The following is a 25,529-nucleotide window of genomic DNA, read 5'->3' as shown; positions in this document are numbered from 1 at the left end:
CTGTAGGGTAATCGGAGAAGCAGTGTACCAGCAAATGGAGCAAAAGTCCTTAGCAAAGATCAGAACAGGAGTAAGTGCCGATGGCAGGCAGGTACCACACCGTTGGGCAGGTTTGGCAGCCTTCTGCTGGTACAGAACAGGCCCCGCGGAAAGGGCAGTGACATCCTGGGTCAGATAAGGTCTGTCTTCTCTCAAACCGAGACTCATACCTTGAACTGCCCAGGTTTGAGACCTCTTTACTGGATTTAGCCTCCCACCCTAAGGAGTCAGCTCTCAGTAATGGGGAAATATCCTAGAGTTGGAATCAGGAGACGTCTGACAGACTCAGGAGATCTAGCACTTGGCATCCGGGAGGTAAAGCAGGGGTCCTTGGCCCTGTGGGAGACGATGGAGGAAGGGAAGAGCTCAGCAGCTCAGCTTCCCATGGAGAGAACCCAAGAAGCCATTTGACACCTGTCCATGGCATGCTTGGTGTGGATTTCAGGAGCCTTGCGGCCTTTGATTGTCGCCATCACTCCTGTCAGTAAGTTAAGGTGGTGCAAACGCTAAGGTGGCTGAAAGTAGCAGAGAGAGAAAATTCAGAGGACCTCACACATGTGTCTGTGACTTGGCTAATGGCAGGATGTACAGGGCAAGGATACCTTCCTTGCGCTCCCTCCTGTTTCCTGTAACTGGGAGAAGTGGCCTCGGCCACAGGGCCGTGGCATTGCCGTGACACGACATGACACAGATGCGGGGTGGGATTGTAAATGGCCAGGGTACATGGACAAGCCCCCCGCTGAATGGTAGGACCCTCCGTGGACGTGCAAGGTGGGGGCCATAGTGACCACGCTGGCCTGTGAGATGGCCATTGAAGCCACTGCCATGAGGTCCGAACGATTGGGCAGACCCCGAGACACACATTCGGAAGCCGGCGCGTGGGAGGAGACCCCCGGGGGGCTAGAAGAGGGGGCGCAGCTAGGTCTGCCCGTTGCTCAGGGCTGCTACAGCCTCCTTTGCAAAGATAATAATGTCAGGATTAGGTTTATTTAAAAAGAGATACATCCCAGTGTCTACCCAAGATGTTTGTTCTTACTGTATTTGATCTGTCGACAGGAGCCAGGGAGCTGCCGATATTGGGTAAACACTGCTTAAAGTCATAGCCATGCCTTGCAGAGCACATTTGTAAATTGAATACTGAAAATGAGCCAAGGAAAAAATAGCGCATCCTTGGCCACATGCCTTTCACAGGGGCTTCAGCTGTGTTTTCTTAGGAACACGGACCATCTTTGTCAACAGAGCTCGGAGAGGGAGGCCGGAGTGCAGGAGGTGGGACTGGCCGTCACACTCCAATTCCTTCGATAAGGGTCATGTGAACCCTTCTCGGAGAACCATCCAGTCAGTTTTGTGAAAACAGAATTGCAGTCTTTTTCTTTTTTTTAGAGAGAGAAAGAGCATGAGCAGTGGAAGGCAAGGGAGGAGGAGACACACACACACACACACACACACACACACACACACACACAATCCCAAGCAGGCTCCACACTCAGTGCAGAGCCTGAAGAGAGGCTCAATCCCACAAATGTGAGATCATGACATGATCTGAAATCAAGAGTCAAACACTTAACCGACTGAGCCACCCAGGCACCCCCAGAATTGCAATCTTGATGGCTTGAAGCTTGTAGAATAAATATTCTTAAATTGAAGTGGTTTCCAGAAACAAGTTGGGGTTGCTCCCAAGGGGTATGTGTAGTCAGGGCTTCTCAGCCCTGGATGCTCACTGGAGTGACTTTGGGAGTCGAGAACCCCCTAGACCACTGAAATCTGAACCTCTAAAAAGTGGGCAGGTCACTAGCATTGTTTAAACCACCTTCCGGGTGGTTTCCACACGGATACAGGGGAAGAAATAGTGATGTAGAGCAACACTTTTCAGACTTGAATGGGCAAATGAATCACCTGGGGATCCCCTTAAACTTCAGAGTTTCATTCAGGCAGGTCTGGAAGGGTATGGAGAGGCGGCATTCCTACAGAGTTCCTGGGGAGGCGGTGCTGTCCGTCCAGGGGCCACACTCAGGACAAGACGCATCCCTAGAACTGCCTTTCTATCTATGGGCACTGGACCAAGGAGTCACCAATAAAGCACAGTTCAAAGTCAATGATAAACCTTTTCATCATTTGGTCAAAAGACCTTTTCTTTGCCGTGTGTGAGGAGGACAGATCAGAGAAGCAGGTGTAAGCAGTCAGATCAGGTGTAAGCAGTCAGATCAGAGAAGCAGGAATCAGAACAGTCTGCGTATTTGGTTACATTTTTCAGTAGGTGGTACTTCAGCTGACGGATCAACAAACAAATAGTGGTATAATTTTGGAATATTATTCGGCCATAAAAAGGAATGAAGTTCTGATATATTCTACAACATGGATCTTGAAAATATTATGCTAACTGAAAGAAGATGGTTATAAAAGGCCACATATTCTATATTCCATTTATATGAAATGTCCAGAATTGGCATTTTTACAGAGATAGAAAATAACTTAGTGGTGGCGTACAGCTGGAGAGATGGGGAAATAAGGGCATGGTAGCTAAAGGGCACAGGGTTCCTCCTGAGGTCACGAAAATGTCCCCAAATTGACTACAGAAAAACCATTGGATTATACACTTTAAATGCATGAATTGTATGATATGTGAACTATATCTCATTCAAGTTGTTAAATAATTACTGAAATAGGGGCACCTGGGTGGCTCAGTCAGTTGAGCATCCAACTCTTGACTTCAGCTTAAGTCATGATCTCACGGTTTGTGAGTTTGGCCCTGCACTGGGCTCTGTGCTGACAGCGCAGAGCCTGCTTGGGATTCTCTCTCTGCCTCCCTCTTTGCCCCTCCCCTGCTCACACACACACACACACACACACACACACACACACATACACACACACTCTCTCAAAATAAATATATAAACATAAAAAAATTACTGAAATAAGATCTTTGCAGTTCATAAAAGCAACCAAATACATAAGGAATATGTCATATTCTTTACATATTATAGACAATATACATTAAATTCTTTACATACCATCTTTATATTATATAGATATGTATATATAGAGTATGTAATATATAAAATCATATACAAACTTGTAAGAGCAAGTCTATTTAAAAAAAAAAGGCAAAAACCCAATAGGGAAATAGAGGATATGCATAGATAGTTCACAAAAGAGGAAACAGGAAGGGCCAATATATACACGGAGAGAGGCCCAGCCTCTTTGGAAATCAGGGAGACTCACATTAAAATATCAAACAGATAGGGGCACCTGGCTGCCTAAGTCAGCGGAGCATGTGACTCTTGATCTCAGGGTTGTGCATTTGAGTCTCATGTTGGGTGTAGAGATTACTTAAAAAGAAAGTCTTTAAAAAATATATATCAATAAAATACCATTTCAGCCCCCATCAGATTGGCAAAGAAACTACAAAAATTAGTATGACAATGCTGAGGCCAAATGTGGAGAAGTGAGAATTCTCATGTATTATAGCTAGTTGGAGAATAGATTGGTTCAAATTTTTTGGAAAACAATTTAGTGATATTTCAGCAAATTTGAAGTGTGTATACCCCGTGACTTACCAGCATATACATTTGAGAAAGTCTCACCCATGTACACCAGAGGCACGCATAGGAACATTTCCCCATTATTTCTGTATTAGTAAAAATCTCCAAATGACCCACATACCATCAGTAGGGAAATGGATAACTCTATTGGGGTTTATTTGTATATGGAGAATTAGACTGCAATTAAGAATAAATGAATTCGAGCTATTCTGTGTAATAAAAATATTTAAAAGATGATTCATAGTATCCCATAGAAATGAGACTAAATAGAGCAAAGGTACAGGAGAAAGTCAGTTTTACAAATATGTATATTGCTTGGACCTGACACACCACCATTTTGCCACATTGTATGGGTAAAGCAAGTCACTAGCCCAAGCATTGATTCGGGGAGCCGGGAAATAGACTCCATGTAATTCAGGCAGGGGTGCAGAACTGGGACCATGATAGAAATCTACACATCACCATGTGTTTGTGTGATCAGAAACCAACAGGAAGAGAGTGCCCCCTAGACATCCGCTCTGGGCTGGACCCTGAGGTATCCGCAGCACCTTCTGGCTCAGGAGGATACAGTCTAGTCGGGAAGACAGAGAGCACACACAGAAAGATCAGTAACATTCAGCCCAAGGAGAGAATTGACCTATGCACTGAAGAAAAGGGAGGACTCCGTGGCCAGTGGAGTAACGGACAGTCTTGGAAGGAGAGGAGACTGGGATAAAAGTTGGTGGTAACCATACCTCTCTGCCTTTAAACAGATTCAATGCCAAATACCTTGAAATAAAATAAGTTATGGGAAAGTGTCTAGAACACAGTAGCTTCTGAGTAAATGTTAACAGAATCTAGAAGTTTAGCTCCAACCCTTATCTCCCTCTACATCCCACTCACTCTCTCAGCTCCGATCACACTATCCTTTTGTCTCTTACTCACTAGGCTCTCTGCTGTCCCAGGGCCTTAGCACATGCTGTTTCTTTACTTAGAGCACTTCTCTCTCTACAGAGAGAGAGAATTTAATTTTATTTAATTCTAGAGCATCCTGATATATGTTTAAGGGTCACCTCCTCAGGGAAGCCTTCCCTGACTTCCCAGGCTCAGCCAGTGCCGTCTTTACAAGCTCCCTTAGAACATTATATGCCCTCAGTTAGCGTCCCCTTGATTCAGTGATGGTTGACTAACCCTTGTGCAGTACTGCCCTCAAGTGATTACTCTGGGCATTTGCCACAATTCATTTTTAAACGGGCTCCCAATGGCTTTCACCCTTTTTTGGGACTGTACAAAACAATGAGGATGGGATCCGACAGGCGCCTGACAAGGTGCTCAGTGTCCGTAATCATCAAGGAAATGCAAATAAAAACCACAGTGAGATAGCACATGGTTCACATACTAGTATGGCTATTATAAAAGAGAGAATGTGTTGGGGAGGTTGTGAAGAAAAGGTAACCCTTGTGCACTGCTGGTAGGAATGTACAGTTGCTATGGAAAGCAGCATGGAGGTTCCCCCCCAAATTAAAAATAGAACTGCCATACGATCCCGCAATCCCACTTGGCGGTATATATCTGAAGGAAATATAATCAGTATCTTGAAGCGGTATCTCAACCCCCACATTCACTGCAGCATTATCCACAACACTAAGATGTGTAATGGTCTGCCAAGAGATGAACGGACAGAGAAGATGTGGTGTATGTACTGTGGAGTATTACTCAGCCATAAAAAGAAGGAAATCTTGCCATTTGCAACAACATGGATGAAACTGGAGGGCATTACGTCAAGTGGAATCAGCCAGACAGAAAGGCAAATACTGTACGATCTCATTTATATGTGGAATCTGAAAAAGTGGAATTCATAGAAGCAGATGGGGGACTGGTGGTTGCCAGGGCCTGGGGTGGGGGGCAAATGGTGAGATGTTGGTCAAAGTGCACAGAATTGCTGTGGTGTCTGAGTGACTCAGTTAAGCGGCTGGCTTAGTGCGGCTCAGGTCATGATCTCACAGTTTGTGAGTTCGAGCCCCACATCGGGCTCTGTGCGGACAGGTCCGAGCCTGGAGCCTGCTTAGGATTCTCTCTCCCTCTCTCTCTGTCCCTCCCCCACTCACAGTCTGTCTTTCTCTCTCTCTCAAAAATAAATAAGCATTTTTAAAAAGTATACAGACTTTCAGTGATAAGGCGGTTAAGTTCTGGGGATCAGCAGCAGGTGGCTATAGTTGATAGCCACTATTGGCTATATTATAGTTGTATCTAATATAGTTGATACTATATTAAATAGGTGAAATTTGCTAAGAGGGTAGATTTTAGGTTTTTTATCACCATTCCTACAATAAAAACATAACTATAGGAAATTATGAGTAAGTTAGCTTGCTTGATTGTGGTAATCACTTCACTAGTGTTTGTACAGAGAATCACCCATTTACACCCTAAATATATATAATTGTTTGTCAATTATACTTTAATAAAGCTAAAAGAAAATGAGAATGGGTCCCTGAATGAGTAAATCCTGAGAAATGGAGTGGAGATTTAGAAATTCCTTAAAGAAATGAAATGTGACCTTCTGTCCAGTCTTACATTATTTAGCTCTTTGTGGGCCTTGGCCCTCCCCTTCCCTCCATATCGCACAGCCACCTCCTTAACCCGCTCTGACTTCATAAGTGCCTCACCCAAACAACACCTCTGCTCCTCATTCTCTTTTGATCTATAGTCCCTAATGTTCTCTTGGCTCTAGACAACTCCCCACAAAGGCCCTAATCAATTCAAACCAAATATGGATTTGTCTTTTTCTCCCCAGATTCTTTTCCTTCTTAAAGTTCTCTAATGTGCTCAGGGAACTGTGAAAAGCCAAGTACATGTTTGACTTCTCAAGAGACCTGACACTATTCAGAGATCAGGAAATTGAAGCCTAGGGAGGTGAAGTAACTTGCCCCAAGTCACACAGGTCCAGAAAATGAATCCCCACCAGACTCCAAAGTCTTGAAACTCGAGGTAGACTCATTTGATGGGACCAGAAGCTTTCACAATTTGGGGGCAAGAGGTGATCTCTCTTTAAAAATTAGATTACAGGGGTACCTGGAGCGCCTGGGTGGCTCAGTCAGTTAAGCATCTGACTTCAGCTCAGGTCATGATCTCACAGTTTGTGGGTTCAAGCCCCATGTCGGGCTCTGGGCTGACAGCTAGCTCAGAGCCTGGAGCCTGCTTCAGATTCTGGGTCTCTATCTCTCTCTACCCTCCCCTGCTCATGCTGTCTCTCTCAGAAATAAACAAAAACATTAAAATAAAAGAGGAATACAGGGTGCCTGGGTGGCTCCATTGGTTAAGCCTCTGACTTAATTTCAGCTCATGTCATGATGTCTCCATTCTTGAGTTTGAGCCCTGCATCAATCAGGCTCTGTGCTGGTGGCTTGGGATTCTCTCTCCCTCTCTCTCTGACCCTTCAGTGTTCTCTCTCTCTCTCTCTCTCTCTCTCTCTCTCAAAATAAGTAAATAAACTTAAAAAGAAAATAAAAGAAAAAGAATATAAATTTAAGAAAACAAAGGCACAGGGCTATAGAAGGAACTTGCACAAGTAAGAGCTCTTGATGCTTAAATTTCATTAGCTTCCTGAAAAAAAAAAAAGGCCCCTAAATGAAAATTATGCCATCTCCAAAGATAACAGACAGGCAAACCAGAGGAAAGATCAGGATGCGAAGAGGTTGGGTTTTTTTTCTTTTACTGTCCTCCTTGCTGAAACTTCCTCAAAGCATGGAAGACACATTCTTTAGAAATATTTCCCCATGTTCTTGGGGGTCTTTCCTGAAAACGAAAAGCAGGAAGCAGATATGTTTGCTTTTGTCAGAACGTGGGTATCAGAGTGTGAGGGAGAAGAAGTCAGGAATTTTAAAAGACAGACATAAATGGGTGTCCAACATCATAGAAGGGAGAGAGATCCAGAAGCAAAAAAACCTAATCAGATGTGTGACTGGATTCAGTGTGTGACAGGGTACAAGGCCCAGGTGTAAGTAAAACCGCTGTGCGTCAAAATTTGGGGCTGGTTTTGTTAAAAAGTCTAAATGAAACATAGACACGGGACACCTGCGTCGCACAGACTCGGCTGAGGTCATAAGAAACACATGGCCTTCTAAACACTTGACCAAAAGTCACAAGATAACGAACGATGCCATTTTTTTTGCAGGCTGCCAGAGGCCTACGGAAAAGTCCTTCCCAAAGAGTGACCTCTATTGGACAGGAGGGTCATAGCTTCCTAGAACCCAGAAGCTCCTCCTCCAAGCGTCTTAATCCCTTTCAAAGCTTTTTTTTTTTTTTTTCACAAGAGCCTTCTGGAGTTGGGCTTAAACAGTGAATGTGGTGTTTAAAAACTATATTAATATTTCTTGTTTCAACATTCTTTGTAAACGGCTAACCTAATGACCCATTCGGTGCCTATATAAACATTTGGCACCACCAACTATCACAACTGTTGGTTAAGACAGCTACTTTGACAAAATTGTTGTTTTGAACACCAAATTTTACCTTTTGCAGTGAAACTGGTAGGAAAGACTTCTAAATCTTGATAAATACGAAATTTCATGTTTTTTTGGATTCATGTTCGCTTTCGTTCTCTGTTATAATGGAAGGATCTAATGGAGGTTAGAGAAGTAATTATGAAAAGAGGATGAGATCAGAAGCATAAATTGAAGTCATCCTTTTGAAAGTTAATTTGGCAGTGCTCATTAAAATATAAAACACACGTACCCCTGAGCCAGCAGTTCCACTTTTAGGGCTTTATCCTTTAGATTTTACTCATATAAGTGAGCCGAGATCCATATGCAAGGCAGTTTACAGCAGCAATTATTGTAATAAGAGAAATAGAAGAAACAACTTAAATATTCATTTGTAATAAATTATGAAATAGTCATAAATAAAATATGATGCAGATACTTAAAGGATATGGGAGATTCATATTCTTCAATATTAAGACTATCAGAAAAAGTTTTCGGGGCACCTGGCTAGCTCCCTTGGTCGAGCGTATGACTCCTGATCTCATTGTGTTCGAGTCCCACAGTGGGTGAAGCGGTTGCTTAAAAATAAAAAATAAAATCTAAAAAAAAAAAAAAAGTTGTATAGCAGTACTACGTTTTAAAAATCTTATACATGCATGAACATAGGACATGTATGCAAGTCAGCAGAAAGAATTGTTTGATTTTGCTTAACTATGAACAGTTGTTGCTCAAAGGAGGTGATGTAGCCTGTAAGGAACACAAGCTCTTAAGCCAAACTGCCTGAATTCAAATCCTGCCTTTGTCGGTGATGATCCTTGTGATTTTGCCAGGTTCTTTAGCCTCTTTGTGTCTCACTTTCCCCCTCTCTATAGAGGGATGATAAATTTTGAGGATTAAGTAAACACATATATATGAAGCCCTAGAAGAGTGCTAAATGTGCTTTGCTACTATAACTTAAAGTTTTTGAAACTATGTGTTGATATATTCAGGGAAATGAGGTGAAGGGGACATGCAATCTCTCTGTACTACCTTTGCAACTTCCTATGAATCTATAATCACTTCAAAATAAATTAAAAAAAATTTTTAATGTGTATTTTATTTTTGAGAGAGAGAGAGAGAGACAGAACTTGAGTGGGGCAGGAGGAGAGAGAAAGGGAGACACAGAATCTGAAACGGGCTCCAGGCTCTGAGCTGTCAGCACAGAGCCCGACGCGGGGGCTCGAACCCACGAACCATGAGATCATGACCTGAGCTGAAGTCAGACGCTTAACCATCTGAGCCACCCAGGCGCCCCAACATAAAAAATTTTTTCAAACGTAGCTTAAAATAAGCAACTGATGTGAAAGACTGTCAAGACAGAATGTTATAAGAAAAAGGCAAGATACAGAACAGTGTGTCTGGTAAGCTCTATTTTGTGTAGAAGAATGGGGAGGGGAATAAGTATATCAATTTGCTTATGTAAAATGAAATTCTAGAAGGGCATATTAGAAACTAGTAATACTTGGGAAATAGGCAGTAGACTTTATTTTTGAACTGAGTGGCTGTGATACCCATTCAAAAATATTTAAAAGTAAATAAGGGCAGTAGGCACTCTAGTGTTACAGAAGAGCCTGTTAGAAACCCTGAACTGTGCTGGCATTGATTCTGGAGGAGGGATGATTATGTACACAGAGTCTCAGGACTGAGCTAGTTAGTGCAGTGGAGGGGAGGAACAGACATACCCACAGGCTTACCCACCCACACTCCTACACAGTGTCTTGTATCCAAACAAAAGATGCCCAAATGGATATGGACCATGATGCTGTAATGACCGATGGATAAATACTCCCAAATTTCTTGATGTTTCTGCAAGCTCTAGCTCTTATCTCCTCAAACGTCTTTTTAGTGACATCTTAGGGTAAGTTAGACTAGCCGCTGTTAACAAATGGCTCTTAAATCTCAGAGGTACAATACAACACTGAGTTTTTATTTCTATACCCATTACAATACAATGTGGACCAAAGGTTGGCGGGGGGGGGGGGGCATTCTCCATGTAGGGATCCAGGCTGAAAGAGGCACTCCCATCTTCAACATATAGTTTCCGGGCCATCCTGGAAATTGTCATCCAATCAGCACACAAAAGAACAAAGAATCAAACAACATAACCAACCCCGAAAAGTGGCATTTTTTTTTTCCGCATTCCTCTGCCATGAGCCAGAACCCAATCACCTAAAACTGTTGGGTTGCTGAGAAATACAGTTTAACTGTGTACCTCACAAAATAATTAACTTAGTGAACATGTAGAATTGTTTCCGCCACAAGCAGCTATTGATATGATCATACGATTTTTCTCCTTTAATAAGATGTCCTGCTTTTCACTGACCTTGACAAAAGATCCTGAGCTAGACTGCATACCTCTCATTCCCACTTTCCCCAGGACCACACCTCTCGTCCAAACCAAAGGTAACGTGGCTTGCTTCAGTAATTCAAATTACTTATAACTTCAGCAAATTAGTAGAATATCATGCGTAGAGTCTCCTTATCTAACTTAACTCAAAAAAACAAGTTCACCATCAACTTACTTTATATACAGTCATAAAAAATTACAAAGATTATGTGGTAAAATTATAATGCAATGTATTATGGAAAATAACATAGATTTGATGGCATACAATAAATTCTGGCATACAACAAATTTCAGCCTCTATTTTTTCAAAAATTGCATTGTTCTCTTGTGAGCTCCTATCACACGTGTGCTGGGTCTTCTTACCTTATCTTCTACTTATCTCCTAAGTTCTTGAATATTTGCTTTGCTGCTTTCCGTTCACACCTTCAGGTCTGTTTTTACAGTTTGCTGATTCCATCTCCAGCTCCTGTCAAATCTACTCTTTAATCTGTTTGGTGATGTCATTTAAATTACATTCATCTCTACACGTTCTAATAAGTTTGTTTTCAAGTCAGCTTGGTGGAGTTTTTCTTCTATAGTAATTTGCTCTTAATGTTTTAGTCCTCTTTTTATGTTGTTTTTTTTTAATTTTTTTTTTTTTATTTATTTCTAGGAGAGAGAGACAGCGTGAGCAGGGGAGGGTCAGAGAGAGAGGGAGTCACAGACTGAAACAGGCTCCAGGCTCCGAGCTGGCAGTCAGCACAGAGCCTGACGCGGGGCTCGAACCCACAAACCGCGAGATCATGACCTAAGCAAAAGTCGGAAAGTCGGATGCTTAACCGACTAAACCACCCAGGCGCCCCAATGTTTTTATTTTTAAAATTACCTTTCAAAGCAGCTACCATATTGCTCAATTATCTGAATGTTGAGCATGTAATTCTTCTAAGAAAATCTATTGAATTTCGCTTATGAGATATTTTGTAACTCTTTTTAAGTACAGTCACCATCTGTCACCATTGTCATTACAATGTTATTGACTGTATTTCCTATGCTGTATTTTTAATTTCTGGGGCTTATTTATTCTATAACTAGAAGTTTGTACATCTCAGTCTTCATCACCTATTTTGCTCCCTCTCCCCCTGGCAACCAAGTTTGTTCTCTGTATTTAGAAGTCTGTGTTTTTTGTTTTGTTTTGTTTTGTTTTAAACTCCATATATACCCAAAATTGTACGGAATTTGTCTTTTGTCTGACTTATTTCACTTAGTATAATATCCTCTGGTTCTATCCATGTTGTTTCAAATGGTAGGATGAGATCTCAGAAGGATGAGATCCTTCTTTATGGCTGAGTAATATGCCATTAACATACATATACACAAGTACACATTATATATGTATATATACACACATACATATATACATACATACATACACATCTTCTTTATCCATTCATCTCTCAGTGGACCCCTGGGTTGCTTCCATATCCTGGCTGTTGTAAACAAGGGTGTAATAAACACAGGGGTGCATGTGTGTTTTCAAATTAGTGTTTTCATTTTTGGAGGGTGAATACTCAGTAGTGGAATTTTTGGAACATATGGTAACTCTTATTTTTAATTTTTGAGGAACCTCTGTCGCTCCTCAAAACCCATTCACAGTGGCTGCACCAGTTTACATTCCCACCAACAGTGCATGAGGGTTCCCTTTTCTCCACACCTGGGAGAAAATAATTATTTTGTAATTATTTTACAGTTTTTAAAGTGCATACGCAGCGAGCCTTATTTATGGGAAGTCTATGCAGCTGGGATCCAGGGTGGATGTTTGTACTGGTTTTGGGTTCGGTTCTGCCAGTGATCTACTGGCATGACTAACTCATGTTCCAGGTTTTTTTCTCTTTTTGCTTGTGGCTTCCTGGGTATCAGAATTCAAACCCAAAACCTGTTTGCAGTGTCAGACTCACGATTATAAGTTTTCAGCAGGGACATTTTCCTCCACTGGGAACACCTTCCTTGTTTCTGCCTACACATGGGTTTTCTTAGCCAGTTTCTACCCCTGATGGTGTAGCCCATGGAAGGCTCTATTTCTAGCATTAAGCTTTAGAACTCTAACCCTTCAATAATGAGGAGCACCCCCACTCCTTCCCCTGGAAGGCACCAAGCCACCTTACTGCTCTAGCTGTCTGTCTTTAATTATCTCAGCCTTCTAGGGATTTCCCTCACATTCTAGTGAGATCAGCCCTGCGTATAAAAGGGACATTGGTTATATGTTCCTAGCTTTTGTAGGTATTTGAGGCGGTGGGAGTGGGGGGTTAAACAGTATTAGCCCACTGTACGGCTAGAACGCCTCCATCCTACAATTATGATTACATAAAAATATCACCAAGCAATGAGCAGGAACAAAGGCAAATGGAAACAGATGTGTCTGAGGAGATTAGAGACAAGAAATTTCTTTTAAAAATCACCTTTTTATTATTGTTAACGCAACACAATTCAGGAAAAAAAAAAGAGCCAACCTAAATAAATAACACTCTTAACTAAGCCAATTTTTGAAAAAAATGGCCAGTAGCATGGGTTTGGGGCATTAAAATGTTTATTAAATCAAGATTTTACATTATATCCACCTACAGTATGTAAACAGATACAGTACGCACGTAAGTAAAAGGCTCTTGGATTAGAAGTGGTGGAAAAAACGAAAGATCCCTTTGTACACGGGTGCCTCATTCCTCCGTGGGCCGATGCCATGGGGCCAGGTTTTAGTTACGAGCTGAATGAAAAACCAGGAGTTTATCTGAACTCCAACCTGGTCGGATGGATTTCAAGACAGAGATTTGTTCCACATTACAGTAGGCTGGATTATAGCAAGGCAACAGTGTAGTTTTTACATTCACAGATTGGCTGGACTAGTACAAATTAAGGTTTTCTTCTAGATGTCTCCCTCCCTATTACCATAATTAGTAAGAAATGAGAATTAAAATCAATGATGGACCACAGGTGGTTACAAAAATAGATAACTCGTAGAGTAATAAATATCTACAGTTAGCAGAGCACAAACTTATAAAATTTGTCTTTTTCCGTCATGTGCAGGATAGTGTAAGTATGTTCAAGAGGTAAGGTCAGCAGACTTGAGATTGGTGAGAACATTCGTAAAGAAAAAACTATCAAGTACAAAACCCAGATTAGGAAGCTTGAATGCAGATGAGAATATATGTAAGATAAGACCCTAACCCCTCACGTCTAATTAGCTTACTTAATAGACACCACAATTAGCTTACAGCCCTTTACATATCTTAAAAAGTAATTCTTTGTTACCTATATACAAATTTTAAAAAAGACTAATTATGAGATAAGCAAAAATTGATTAACTTAACAGTAAAATCAATAAAACGTGTAGATTTTGTGTGCTTTCATATACTGTGTATAGGGATTTAAAATGCCCACCCCTCCCAATGTTTTGGATTGAGTTTTTAAAATTCCCACAAAAATCATTTCAGATATAGAATGGGAAAAGTCCCAAACCGCAAAAAAAAGTCAAAATCCTACAAAGTGACTGAAAATCCATGAATATGTAAGTGACATTCTTATGTTCCCTTAACACTTACCAAGTGCTGTGTAAGGTAAGTATAATGCTATTCTGAAATCAATCTCATCTAAGAAGATGCAGTGATTCCCATTCTAATTCTAGAATTAAAAGCACTTATTTGACATAATGTGCGTTTCAGCGAGGTCGACACCTACTTGGTTGTACTTGACAGTGTCACCTTAGATAAAGCTTCATCAACATCGAAGAGTCATGGCAGGCCTGAACTGTTAAAGCTCAGAGCTGACAATACCACAGGTGCGTAGTTATTCATCCTAACTTGTGCAGGGAGCGAAGGGTATGCTCAAGCCATCCCCAGGTCACCTCAGCCTAGAGCAGCGGTCCCTTGAAAACTCAGCAAGTTTCTTTGCCAAGAACATCCCCGTGGTCTGATGTGTTTGGGAACTTGCTGGCTCAGGACGTTCCACTGACACACTGAACACATTCTACACCTTCAAGAGGGGTGTGCAGAGGCATCTTTTCCCAGACACACTTGACCTTGCCAGAGGACACCTGAACAGCCTGTGATGCCAGGACACTCATTTGCTATGGAACATGATTTGAGAAGTACCAATCTGGGTAGAGTTTCAAAAGTAGTGGTTCTCAACTTGTAGTGAGCATTAGGAAGGCATGGAAGGCAGATTAAAGTATAGATACCTCACCCTGCTTCAGAGGTCTGGAGTGGGACCCAGGACCCGGCATTTCTAAGAGACTCCAAGTGAAGCTGATGGAGTGAGGACCGTGCTCTGAGTGGCATCCATCTAGACAATGCCCCATACAAATGTCAGCGGCTGGAAGCCCCTGGTGGGTTGGGGGGAACACTGGACTTGACTCCCAGCTCCACCCCTTCACGCCAGGCACAGCGACTGCAACTCAAAAGAGGAGTAGGAGGAGCCCCCCTCTTTCAGTGGATCTGAGAAGAGATGTTTGTACAAAGGTCTGGCCTAACAAAAAGCATCACATGAGTGTCATTAATCAGAAGAATGCGTCAGTCACAGCAGGAAAGTCCCTGATGCATTTTCTGCCTTCCGCCACTGCCGAGCCTTTATGAAAGCACGTTCTGGCAGCTGACGAAGAGAAAAGAGGCTAAAAATGCAGAAAACTGCGGCAAGAGGAAGATATATAAGTGGATCACCTAATTAAAAATATCTAATTGTTAAAAAAAAAAAAAAGAAAATCAACCCACAATTGAAGTAGTTAACTATGCTGGCTTTGAGATAGAGTTTAAGTTACAGTATGTTGATCTTTGAACACACTCACTCCCCCGTTCTACCATGTTAATGCTGTTTCAGTTTTAACATCAAGATGATGAGGAAAAAAAAATTCCTTCACTCAAATGCATATGGACTCATGGTACAAAATTTAGCTGAGCTAGTTCCCATCTGCAAAGCTACCATGGTGGGAAATTTTCAAAGTAATTTTTAAAAAGGACCTTTAATTTTGGTTCATAGAAACATCCACAGCATGAGAAATGAACACAGACACACACACTCACACGTGTCTAGTTGTTGCCCATCACATCTCAGCCAACAAACTGCATCTCGCAATTCAAAACTAAACAGGTAAAAAATCATACGCACACCCATGATGGGATTACGGTCAAGTGGACATCATATTGCCAAGTCCCAGTTTCCATCTGAACAAGAAAGACTGATCAGAAAGGCAGCATGGTCCCCCACACACCGCCTGAGCCCCTTTATACGTGCTCTGGATGGCTCTGGAGACAAGACAGCATCTCTTGCACGGGTTTGCCTTCATAGCAGATCTGATACACAGCAGTAAACAACGGGAACCTGGTTGGGGAAAAGAATGTGGAAAGACAAATTAAGCCATCTGGTTTACCTTCCTGAACCAAGTGGTCTTCCTTCTCCTGCCTAACAGATTGCAGACAGGTGTGCTACTTTGGACAACAGAGTGAACACCTTCTATATTCCTCTGCTATTTGGGCGGCAGAGAGCCTCTGCACCGTGACTGGAAGACATTAGTATGACCTAGACTGCCCTCTGCCTACTTGTTTGGAATGGATGGTCTACAGAGAAGTCATGGTCATCCTTGCAAGGGCCATCTGTGGTCATTTACATGCAGCTCAGGCTCTTGGTCAAGTCTGGAATGAGCCCAAGATTCTGTCACTCCATGAAAAGACGGGAGAATAAATTTTAAATTGCAAGGAGGTACTGCTCTCCCTTCTCCAAAAGGGATGATCCAAGGATAGAGCTGAGGCAGCCCACACGTTACCAGAAATAGTCCAGGCCTGGAGCACTCCTGTAGAAATCAATGTGGGCACCCACAATTAGCAAAGCACTGATCTCAAGGTGGAAGCTGGGTTGTGAACACAGATATAAATGAAGGTTTGGAATGGCTGTGGGTATCAAGGTTTGTGCTAATGAACCACTGTGAGAAAAGACAGCATTGTCCTAGGGCACAGCTGGCTCAGCAAGTATTTTTTAATTTAATTTTTAAATTATTTCTGAAAGAGAGTGTACATGAGTAGAGGAGGGACAGAGAGGGACAGGGAGAGAGAATCCCAAGCAGGCTCCACACTGTCAGTGCAGAGCCCAACGTGAGACTCGATCCCACAAACCGGGAGATCATGACCTGAGCTGAAATCAAGAGTCGGATGCTTAAGCGACTGAGCCACCCAGGTGTACCAGTATTTTAAGTTTATTTATTTAAGTAATATTTACCCCCGACGTGGAGCTTGAACTCACAACCTCAACATCAAGAGTCACATGCTCTTGCAACTGAGCCAGCCAGGTATCCCTCAGCAAGTATTTTTTTAACAGCAGATATCACTAAGGAAATAACAGTTGATTTCAATGAGGCTTGTGAACACGCACGCACGCATGCACACGCACGCTTACAGCCAAAGTGACCCTGACAGAATCAATAGAGTCTTAAAAGCCATTCTGAAAATTACCTGGCTGGAATCCTATAATGACAACTTAATTTAAGAAGAGCAAACAGCTCTGAGGGGTCACACATCTATCAACTGACACAGAATGTTTTGTTACTTTTTTTTTTTGGCGTCAAATCTGACTCCATAGCCTATGAGCTCTAGGCAAGTTTCACAACCACACTGACCCTGTTTGCGGTGTAATATGGGGCTGGACCTGTTATACTGAGTGACTTCTGTGTAACGTGCACAGTGCATGTGGTGTGTACACAGTAAGTGACAGCTTACACACACAGCCACAAGATGGCCCCTGGGTCCCAGCAAGCTCCTGAAGTCCAGAGCCCCAGTCTCTTGTGTTTACCTCTGCAACCTCCGTGCACGGGGTGGGGTAGGGGGGTCAGGTGCTCAGTGTGTTTGTTGAATTAACTACTGCGAATGGGAGTTAGAGCCTGCAGATTTTCGCCCCTTTTTCTCTCCATGGCTTAGCTTTCCTGTCCCTATGATGGGAAGCTGTGCGTCCCCAAAGCAGGGGGGCAGGTGATGAGTGGCCACCCAAAGCCATTCCCAACCCCCTTCTCTCTTTACCAACGTTGCAAATAGCCCAATACTCACTTTCCCAGCCTTTCTTTGTCCTACAATTGGTCAATGAAGCAATGTCTGGTGAGCAAGACAGGACCCACCGTGGAGGGCTTCCGGGGAAGGCCCTCCTCCCCTTGAGAGGCACTGGGGGAGCAGGCTGCGCCCCGAGACTGCACCTGCTGCATGTCTCTGAGTGCAGCTGTGTGAGTGTGTGAGGCACGAAGCGGCCACCACCATTCTGAGGGTTTGAGGGAAGACCAACGGGATCACCGAGAGTCTGCGCTTTTTTTTTTTTTTTAATTTAAACCCGAGTCAGTTAACATAGAGTGTAATAATGGTTTCAGGAGTAGAACCCAGCAATTTGTCACATACCTACGACACCCAGCGCTCATCCCAGCAAGTACCCTCCTAACGCCAGTCACCCGTCGAGCCCGCCCCCCACCCCCAGCAACCCTCAGTGTGTTCTCTGTATTTAAGAGTCTTTCATGGTTTGTCTCCCTCTCTGTTTTTATCTTATTTTTTCCTTCCTTTCCCCTGTGTTCCTGTTTACTGAGATTCTAATCTTTAAGCACTGTGCCAACACCAGTCATGTACACCTCCAAAATCCTTGTTCTATGAGAAAAAGAGCCCAATTGTTTGAGGAATTTTTTAAAGTTCTTTTTTTTATGTTTGTTTACTTTGAGAAAGAGAAAGAGAGAGAGAGAGCAGGGGAGGGGCAGGAAGAGAGGGAGACACAGAATCCAAAGCAGGCTCCAGGATCTGAGCTGTCAGCACGGAGTCTGATGTGAGGCTCGAACTCACAGACCATGAGATCATGACCTGAGCCAAAGTCGGACACTTAACCGACTGAGCCACCCAGGCGCCCCATGTTCTAAGCATTTTTAACTGGGCATTGCTCTTGCAGCCAAAAGCACTCTCGAGTTTTACAACCAGCACCTTCCAAAATGGATTACGTAGATGGGATGCTAACAAGAGATATGGAGTATGGGGGGAATTTCTGTGGACAAGTAACTTGCTTAATCCTCACAACCACCTGTGACGTGGATAATAACATTATCCCCATTCCACAGCTAAGGAAAACAAGGCACACTTTCTGACTCTAGAGCCGACATTCAACCTCTAGGCCACACTGACCATCTAAATGCTATTTTCTATAACATAAGATGTTACAAGTCCAATTAGATCCATTTTGGGAACTCTCTAAATGAGGTCAGAGTTGAAAGGAGGGCGAAAGACAATATTTCACAGAAAAAAAATCGACATAAGCCAATCAGTCAGCCATCCCACTAATGCATACTGAGGACTTAAGATGTGTCAGGCTTCAACCAGGTGCAGGCTGTGCGGTGTTATATGTCAGGCCCCGGGGTGCCCGGCTGGCTCAGTCAGAAGAGCATGTGACTCTTGATCTCAAGGGCATCAAGTTCAAACCCACATTGGGTGTAGAGATTACTTAAATAAATAAAACTTTAAAAAAAATACAGGGGCACCTGGGTGGCTCAGTCAGTTAAGCACCCGACTTTGGCTCAGGTCATGATCTCAGGGTTTGAGATGTTGAGCCCCCCGTTGGGCTCTGTACTGACAGCATGGAGCCTGCACCAGATCCTCTGTTCCTTCCTCTCTCTGCCCCTGCCCCATTTGTGTTCTCTCTCTCTCTCAAAAATAAGTAAAACATTAAAAAAAAGAAAAAATAAATAAGGCCCCTGCCATCAAGGAGCTTACAACACTGTTCTGGGCTGAACTGGGATTCCAGTTCCCAAATTCACTCAACGCAGTCCTGCTCCCCAGCAATGAAGTCAAGCAGGGTTCCTAAGTGTGGGCCCTGAACCAGTATGGTCCTTATGAAAAAAGGAGATTAGGGCTCACACGTGGACAGAGGGAAGACCATGTGAAGACACAGGAGAAGACGGCCATTTACAAACCAAGAAGAGGGGCGCCTGGGAGGCGGTTAAGTGTCTGACTTCAGCTCAGGTCATGACCTCCCGGTCCGTGGATTCGAGTCCTGTGTCGGGCTCTGTGCTGACAGCTCAGAGCCTGGAGCCTGTTTGATTCTGTGTCTCCTTCTCTCTCTATCCCTCCCCTGCTCAGACTCTGTCTCTCTGTCTCTGTCTCTGTCTCTCTCTTCAGCCAAGAAGAGAGGCCTTAGAAGAAGGCACCTGCTGACAGCTAGATCTTACACTTCCAGGCTCCAAAACTGTGAGAAAATACATTTCTGCTGTGTAAGCCTCTGGATCCGCGGGATTTTGTAACAGCAGCCCTCGCAAATGAATATAAACACCTTACACTTGCACATGCTCGTAAAGATGCTGCACAAGGGCATCTAATAAAGCAAAGCTGACAACAGAAGAAAAACCCAGACAACTTTACTATCCATCCAGGGGGACTGATGAAATAAGCTGGTTCTCCCACACAGTGGGATGTTCTGCAGCCATTAAATGAGACGTGTAGGTGCAGATGCGGCATGATCTTTAAGTCGTGGCCTAACGTGAAGAAAAGCCCGGGGCAGAGCCAAACGTGGAGCATGGCACCCATTACAGAAACAGAAGCATACGGGGCACCTGGGTGGCTCAGTCAGTTAAGTGTCCGACTTCGGCTCAGGTCAGGATCTCACAGTTTGTGGGTTTGAGCCCCGCGTCGGGCTCTGTGGTGACAGCCAGCTCAGAGCCTGGAGCCTGTTTCAGATTCTGTGTCTCCCTCTCTCTCTGACCTTCCCCTGCTCACATTGTCTCTCTATCTCTCTCTCAGAAATAAATAAAACATTAAAAAAAATAAATTAAAAAAAGGAAGTGTGCAAAGATTATTAAAAAAAAAAAAGAAATGGAAGCATATGCTAAGAACTCAGAGAATGCCTGTGTCTACTTCTCACTACATGCCTTTTTCCATGATTTGCCTTTCTTTCTTTAAGTTTGAGAGAGAGAGAGAAAGAGAGAGGGGGAGCCTGTGGGAGCGGTGCAGAGGGAGAGAGAGAATTCTACACAGGCTCCAGGCTCAGCATAGAGTTCAATTTCACAACCCTAGGCTCATGACCTGAGCTGAAATTAAGAGTCAGATGGTTTATTATGTGGAGTGACATAAGTCAGTCAGAGAAAGACAGATATCATAGGTTTTCACTCATATTTGGATCTTGAGAAACAGAAGACCGTGGGGAAGGGGAAAAATAGTTACAGAGAGGGAGGGAGGTAAACCATGAGAGACTCTTAAATACAGAGAACAAACTGAGGGTGGATGGCAGGGAGAGGGGAAAGTGGGTGATGGGCATGGAGGAAGGCACTTGTTGGGATGAGCACTGGGTGTTATATGGAAGCGATGAATCTTGGGAATCTACCCCCAAAACCAAGAGCACACTATACACACTGTTATGTTAGCCAATTTGACAATAAATTATATAAAAATAGAATACAATGAAATTTTAAAAAAGAAAGAAAAAGAAAAAAAAGTCAGATGCTGGGGGCGCCTAGGGGGGGCTCAGTCGGTTAAGTGTTGGACTCTTGGTTTCCACTCAGGTCATGATCTCACAGTTTGTGGGATCGAGCCCTGTGTCGGGTTCCATGCTGACAGCCTGGAGCCTACTTGGGATTCCGTGTCTCCCTCTCTCTCTCTCTACCCCTCCCTCACTCACACTCTCTCTCCGCCTCTCAAAAATGAATGTTAAAAAAAATTAAAAAAACAAACAAACCTGGAGTCAGCAAGCCACAACCTGAGAAGCCACTCTGCCCTGTGGCCTGTTTTGTACTGCCTGCAAGCTAAGAATGACTCTCACTTGTTTCAAAGGTCGTTAAAAAAAAAAAAAAAAGAATATATAAAAGAGAGCTATATGCAAGCTGCAAAGACTAAATATTTATTATGTGGTTCCTTCCAGAACAAGTTTGCTGGCCACTGGCGGAAACAAGATGTTCAACCGGGGAAAGTTATTTGCGTCTGGAGGCTATGGATGAAGACTTCCTGGAGGACAGACCCAGGCCACCCCGAATATGGTTAGGACATGGACGTCAAGGAGGGCCATCCAGGCGGGCCAGACGCACACGGAAGTCTGAGAAGGAGCTATCTGGGGCCAAGGGAAGTCTGCTTCGACTGAAGTGGTGGTAGGGGCTCACGGGCCACACTGTTAGACAGTGCAGCTGGAACACGACAAAGAGGCCCCCCAAACGCCCACCTAAGGACTCGTTCTGGATGCACAGGAGGCTTGTGAATGAGAATACTCAGGGAGGAGGCCCCATGGCAATCATCAGGTTCACCAGGTCCATTCAGTAGATAATGACAACTGGGACACAGGACAGATAAAATCTGACCCACCCAAGACCACCTGGCCCGGAAGCCACAAGGTGGCCTTAAATGCTGCCCTCTGGCTTGCTGCTCTTTCTGCAGCCATGGAGAAGAGAGGGAGAGAAGGGAAGAGAAGAAGACTCAGGTAGCAATGGCTGCGATGAAAAAGGGAAAAAATCAAGGTAAGAGGTGGTGTCAAGGTCGAAGTGCAGAAGGGAGGCTCGGTCTGAGCTGCTCCAGGAGGCGGGGTGGGGAAGGGAGAGCCCCACAGACTCTGCACTGTGGCCTGGGGGTTGGGGGGGTGGTGGCTAGAACCCGGCAGTGACCTCATTAAGCGCAGGCTCAGGCCTGCTCAGGCCTGCATCTCTAATCAGAAGAAAGAAAGTGGGCTGGGACAGAGGAGGCGCATCCGCTCAGGGCCTCTCGCCTGCTTGATTACATCTGCTGTTTCCACAACGCCAGTTCCATCCTCAGCCCCCCAAACCCCCAGAGTGTACTAACCCGGGCAGCTCATGCACGCTGGTGTCCCATCAGGCACACCCCATGGTGTCGCACATGTGCCACTTTAAAACCGTGACTGGGAGATAATCCTCATGCGCAACCGCCCAGGTATTTTCTTAAGACTTTAAAACATTCCTAGGGGTGCCTGGGTGGCTTAGTCGGTTAAGCGTCCAACTTTCGCTTAGGTCATGATCTCGCGGTTCGTGGGTTCGAGCCCTGCGTCGGGCTCTGTGCTGACTTCCGGCTCAGAGCCTGAAGCCTGTTTCAGTCTGTGACTCCCTCTCTCTCTGACCCTCCCCTGCTCATGCTGTCTCTCTCTCTCTCTCTCTCCTAGAAATAAATAAAACATTAAAAAAAAAAAAAAAGACATTTCAACATTCCTGATAAATACTTAGTGGTCGTTGGAGTAGATGGACCACACACAAACACAACTGTCTGGAGTTGAGTACGTAAGGAAAACATGCACGTCAGAGGTGTTTAGATTTAAGTAAGGGTAATTCTCCTCCTCTGGAGGCCAGTTTATGACTTCCATCTCTGCCGGGCCGGTTTTGAAAGCCATTTCAGAAAAATAAAACGCAAGTTAAAGAAGAAAGACCAGTACCTGGTCCTCCCTCATTTTCTTTTCTTTTTTCTTTTTTTTAAAATACTCATTCATTTTTTGGGAGACAGAGAAACAGAGTGCAAACAGGGGAGGGGCAGAGAGAGATGGAGACACAGAATCTGAAGCAGGCTCCAGGCTCTGAGCTGTCAGCACAGAGCCCAATGCGGGGCTCAAACCCATGAACCGTGATATCATGACCTGAGCCGATGTTGGACACTTAACTGACCCAGGTGCCCCTGTCCTCCCTCATTTTCGCTTTTTCATGGGGAACTCTAATGCTGACCAGTTTGTACCAGTCCAGAGAGGACAGCTGGGCGTAGGGGAGGTAAAGGCGTACAGTCGGAAACAGCAGATATCTGGACTGGGCAGAGGATGAAGGAGATGCACCAGAGAAGCAGCAGACGTGTCCATAACCACCACGGGCTCAGGGAGAAGTGCGTGCTCCTGATTGGCCACAGCGCCCTCCTCTCCCGGGCAGCCAAACCTTCCCCCGCCCCCCCCCAGGAGTTAAGGATCCACAGAATGCACAGTGTGTGCACTTATTAGATGGCATCTAATATTAGCTGGCGTCACGGTTATGGACGGAGATGCAGCATTTCAGCAGGATAAAGGGCTGAGTGGCAGGTTGGGCCGCAGGGCGGCCATGGAGAAGCTGGCAGCTTTGTGGTGCTACAGAGTTTACTCCCCCGATTGAGTGGCAAATCGAGCTGACCCAAGCCCATCTTTACTAGTTTACCAGCTCGGAAGGGTAGTGGAGGTTAGATGCACCCATCCACCCACAGGACACAGGGACCGCAAAGCTGGTCCCCAGACCTTACCACAGGGCACTTTTAGTGGTAGAATTCTAGAGTAACTTGTACTTTCTTCTTTTCTCAATTGTTTGACATTTTATTAACAAGACTATATCTTTTTTTTTTTTAAAGCATATTTATTTATTCTGTGTGTGTGTGTGAGAGAGAGAGAGAGAGAGGAAGGGCAGAGAGACAGAATCACAAGCACACTCTATACTGTCAGCACAGAGCCCAATGTGGGACTCAAACTCGCAAACTGGTGAGGTTGTGACCTGAACCAAAAATCAAGAGTCGGATGCTCAGTGGACCGAGCTCCCCAGGGGCCCCTCAAGACTGCATCTTTTTTGGGGTGCCAGCGTGGCTCAGTCAGTTAAGCAACCAACTTCGGCTCAGGTCATGATCTCACGGTGCGTGAGTTTGAGCCCCACATTGGGCTGACAGCCAGCTCAGAGCCTGGAGCCTGTTTCAGATTCTGTGTCTCCCTCTCTCTCTCTGACCCTCCCCTGCTCACACTGCCTCTCTTAGAAGTAAATAAAACATAAAAAATTTTTTCAAAAAAGAGAGGCTGCATCTTTTTATAACACATAACAAGGTCATTTTTTTCTTTAAAACCTATAGCGTGGAGCTCTTACCAAACAGCTGCAGGACAGAGCAGAACCTCAAACTTCATGTTTTGTCACATGCCTTATAGAACTGAATTCTCCTCAGGAAGATGCTCACATCCTACCAAGGACGGAACTAATCCAGGGGCGTTCTGCACACACCTGTCAAGTGGCTGTGCCCATGTGTGCTGACTGGGCTGACCGTGGGGAGGGAAGCAGGGGGTGGCCCTGCTCTGGTCTCAGGGACATCAGTGGGGGGTGGGGGGACACTTACTTGTCCACCAGCCCCTTCTGCTTCAGGATCCGGTACACTTCTGCAGAGGTCTGAGGGCCCTGAAGCTTCTGTCCATTCAGCATCTCTTTCTCCAGCTCTTCGATGGTCTTAAAAACAAGGATGCAAACACTAAGGCAAGACTAGAGAACCCCTTGTTTCAGGAGGGGAGTTGGGGGGGGGCGATCCCCCTCTACAAGCCAAGGAAAGGGAGACTACAAGCTAAAGGACTATGGCCCAAGTACTTTTAAGTGAAAGCGGACAGGTGTCAGCAGGACCCGCCCAGCAGATGACAAATGCTGAGCACCATCGGCCCTGGGCTATGGCTCGCCCGGAGTCAGGGGGCTGGGGGGCAGGCCAGGGGCTACCTTCCCAGTTCTGGCAAACGCCTCGGCCACCCTGCGGTTCCGGCCTCCGTAGCAGGTGGTGATCAGATCGGCCACGCCGCAGCTCTCCAGGAAGGTGGCCGTGGACACCTGGCCCTTGCAGAAGATCCTGGCGAAGGCGATCATCTCCATGAGCCCCAGGCGGATGACAGCAGCTTTCGTGTTGTCTCCACTGTGGAGGCCATCGCAGAACCCGGCGCCCACGGCTACGATGTTCTGTGAAAGAATCAGAGAGGCCCGTCACAGGCCCGCTGCGGACACGGAGCCCGGGAAGCTTGGGCGTGGGAGGAGGGGGGCGAAGGCAGGGACCCCGGCGCGCATGCTCAGAACGCTCCACCCCACGTCAGCTCCGGTGCCCTGTCTGAGGTGAAAGAAGGGGACCAGGCTCTGTGCTCCCATTCATAGGACCAAGAGCCTAGGTTGGGGTTAGTAGGAGATAGCAGTCGAGGAACATCAGCCATGGATCTAGAATGGTCGACTGTAGTCTCTGGTCAAACACCATTTGAACAAACTGCCTTTTTTTTTTTTTTTAAATCAAATGCCTTATTCAGCAATCATGGTCATACGGGAAGGCATGCAGCCCACAAGTCCATGGCTTGATGATATTCTCCCAAATGAAACACCGCCTTGTAACCAGAACCCTGATAGAGAAACAGAGCATAACCAGT

At 44.7% G+C, this 25,529-nt stretch overlaps 1 protein-coding gene across 1 annotated transcript in view; it reads right to left on the bottom strand.

Moving 5' to 3' along the window:
- Positions 1 to 12,972: 12,972 nt before the first annotated feature.
- Positions 12,973 to 25,529, bottom strand: part of GPD1L (glycerol-3-phosphate dehydrogenase 1 like) — a 43,071-nt gene continuing 30,514 nt past the window's right edge. Inside the window, exons 5-7 of the mRNA XM_077753695.1 lie at positions 24,844 to 25,077; positions 24,479 to 24,585; positions 12,973 to 15,770 (exon numbers count right to left, since the gene is read on the bottom strand). Coding sequence (XP_077609821.1) covers positions 15,674 to 15,770; positions 24,479 to 24,585; positions 24,844 to 25,077 — 438 coding nt within the window. The 3' untranslated portion in view covers positions 12,973 to 15,673. The remainder of the gene's footprint in view (positions 15,771 to 24,478; positions 24,586 to 24,843; positions 25,078 to 25,529) is intronic.

Source organism: Crocuta crocuta, unplaced genomic scaffold, assembly GCF_008692635.1.
Source record: "Crocuta crocuta isolate KB4526 unplaced genomic scaffold, BGI_CrCroc_1.0 scaffold655, whole genome shotgun sequence".
Taxonomy (NCBI): domain Eukaryota; kingdom Metazoa; phylum Chordata; class Mammalia; order Carnivora; family Hyaenidae; genus Crocuta; species Crocuta crocuta.
The sequence above is the reverse complement of the archived record's forward strand: the minus strand, read 5'-3'. Positions and strand labels throughout refer to the sequence as shown.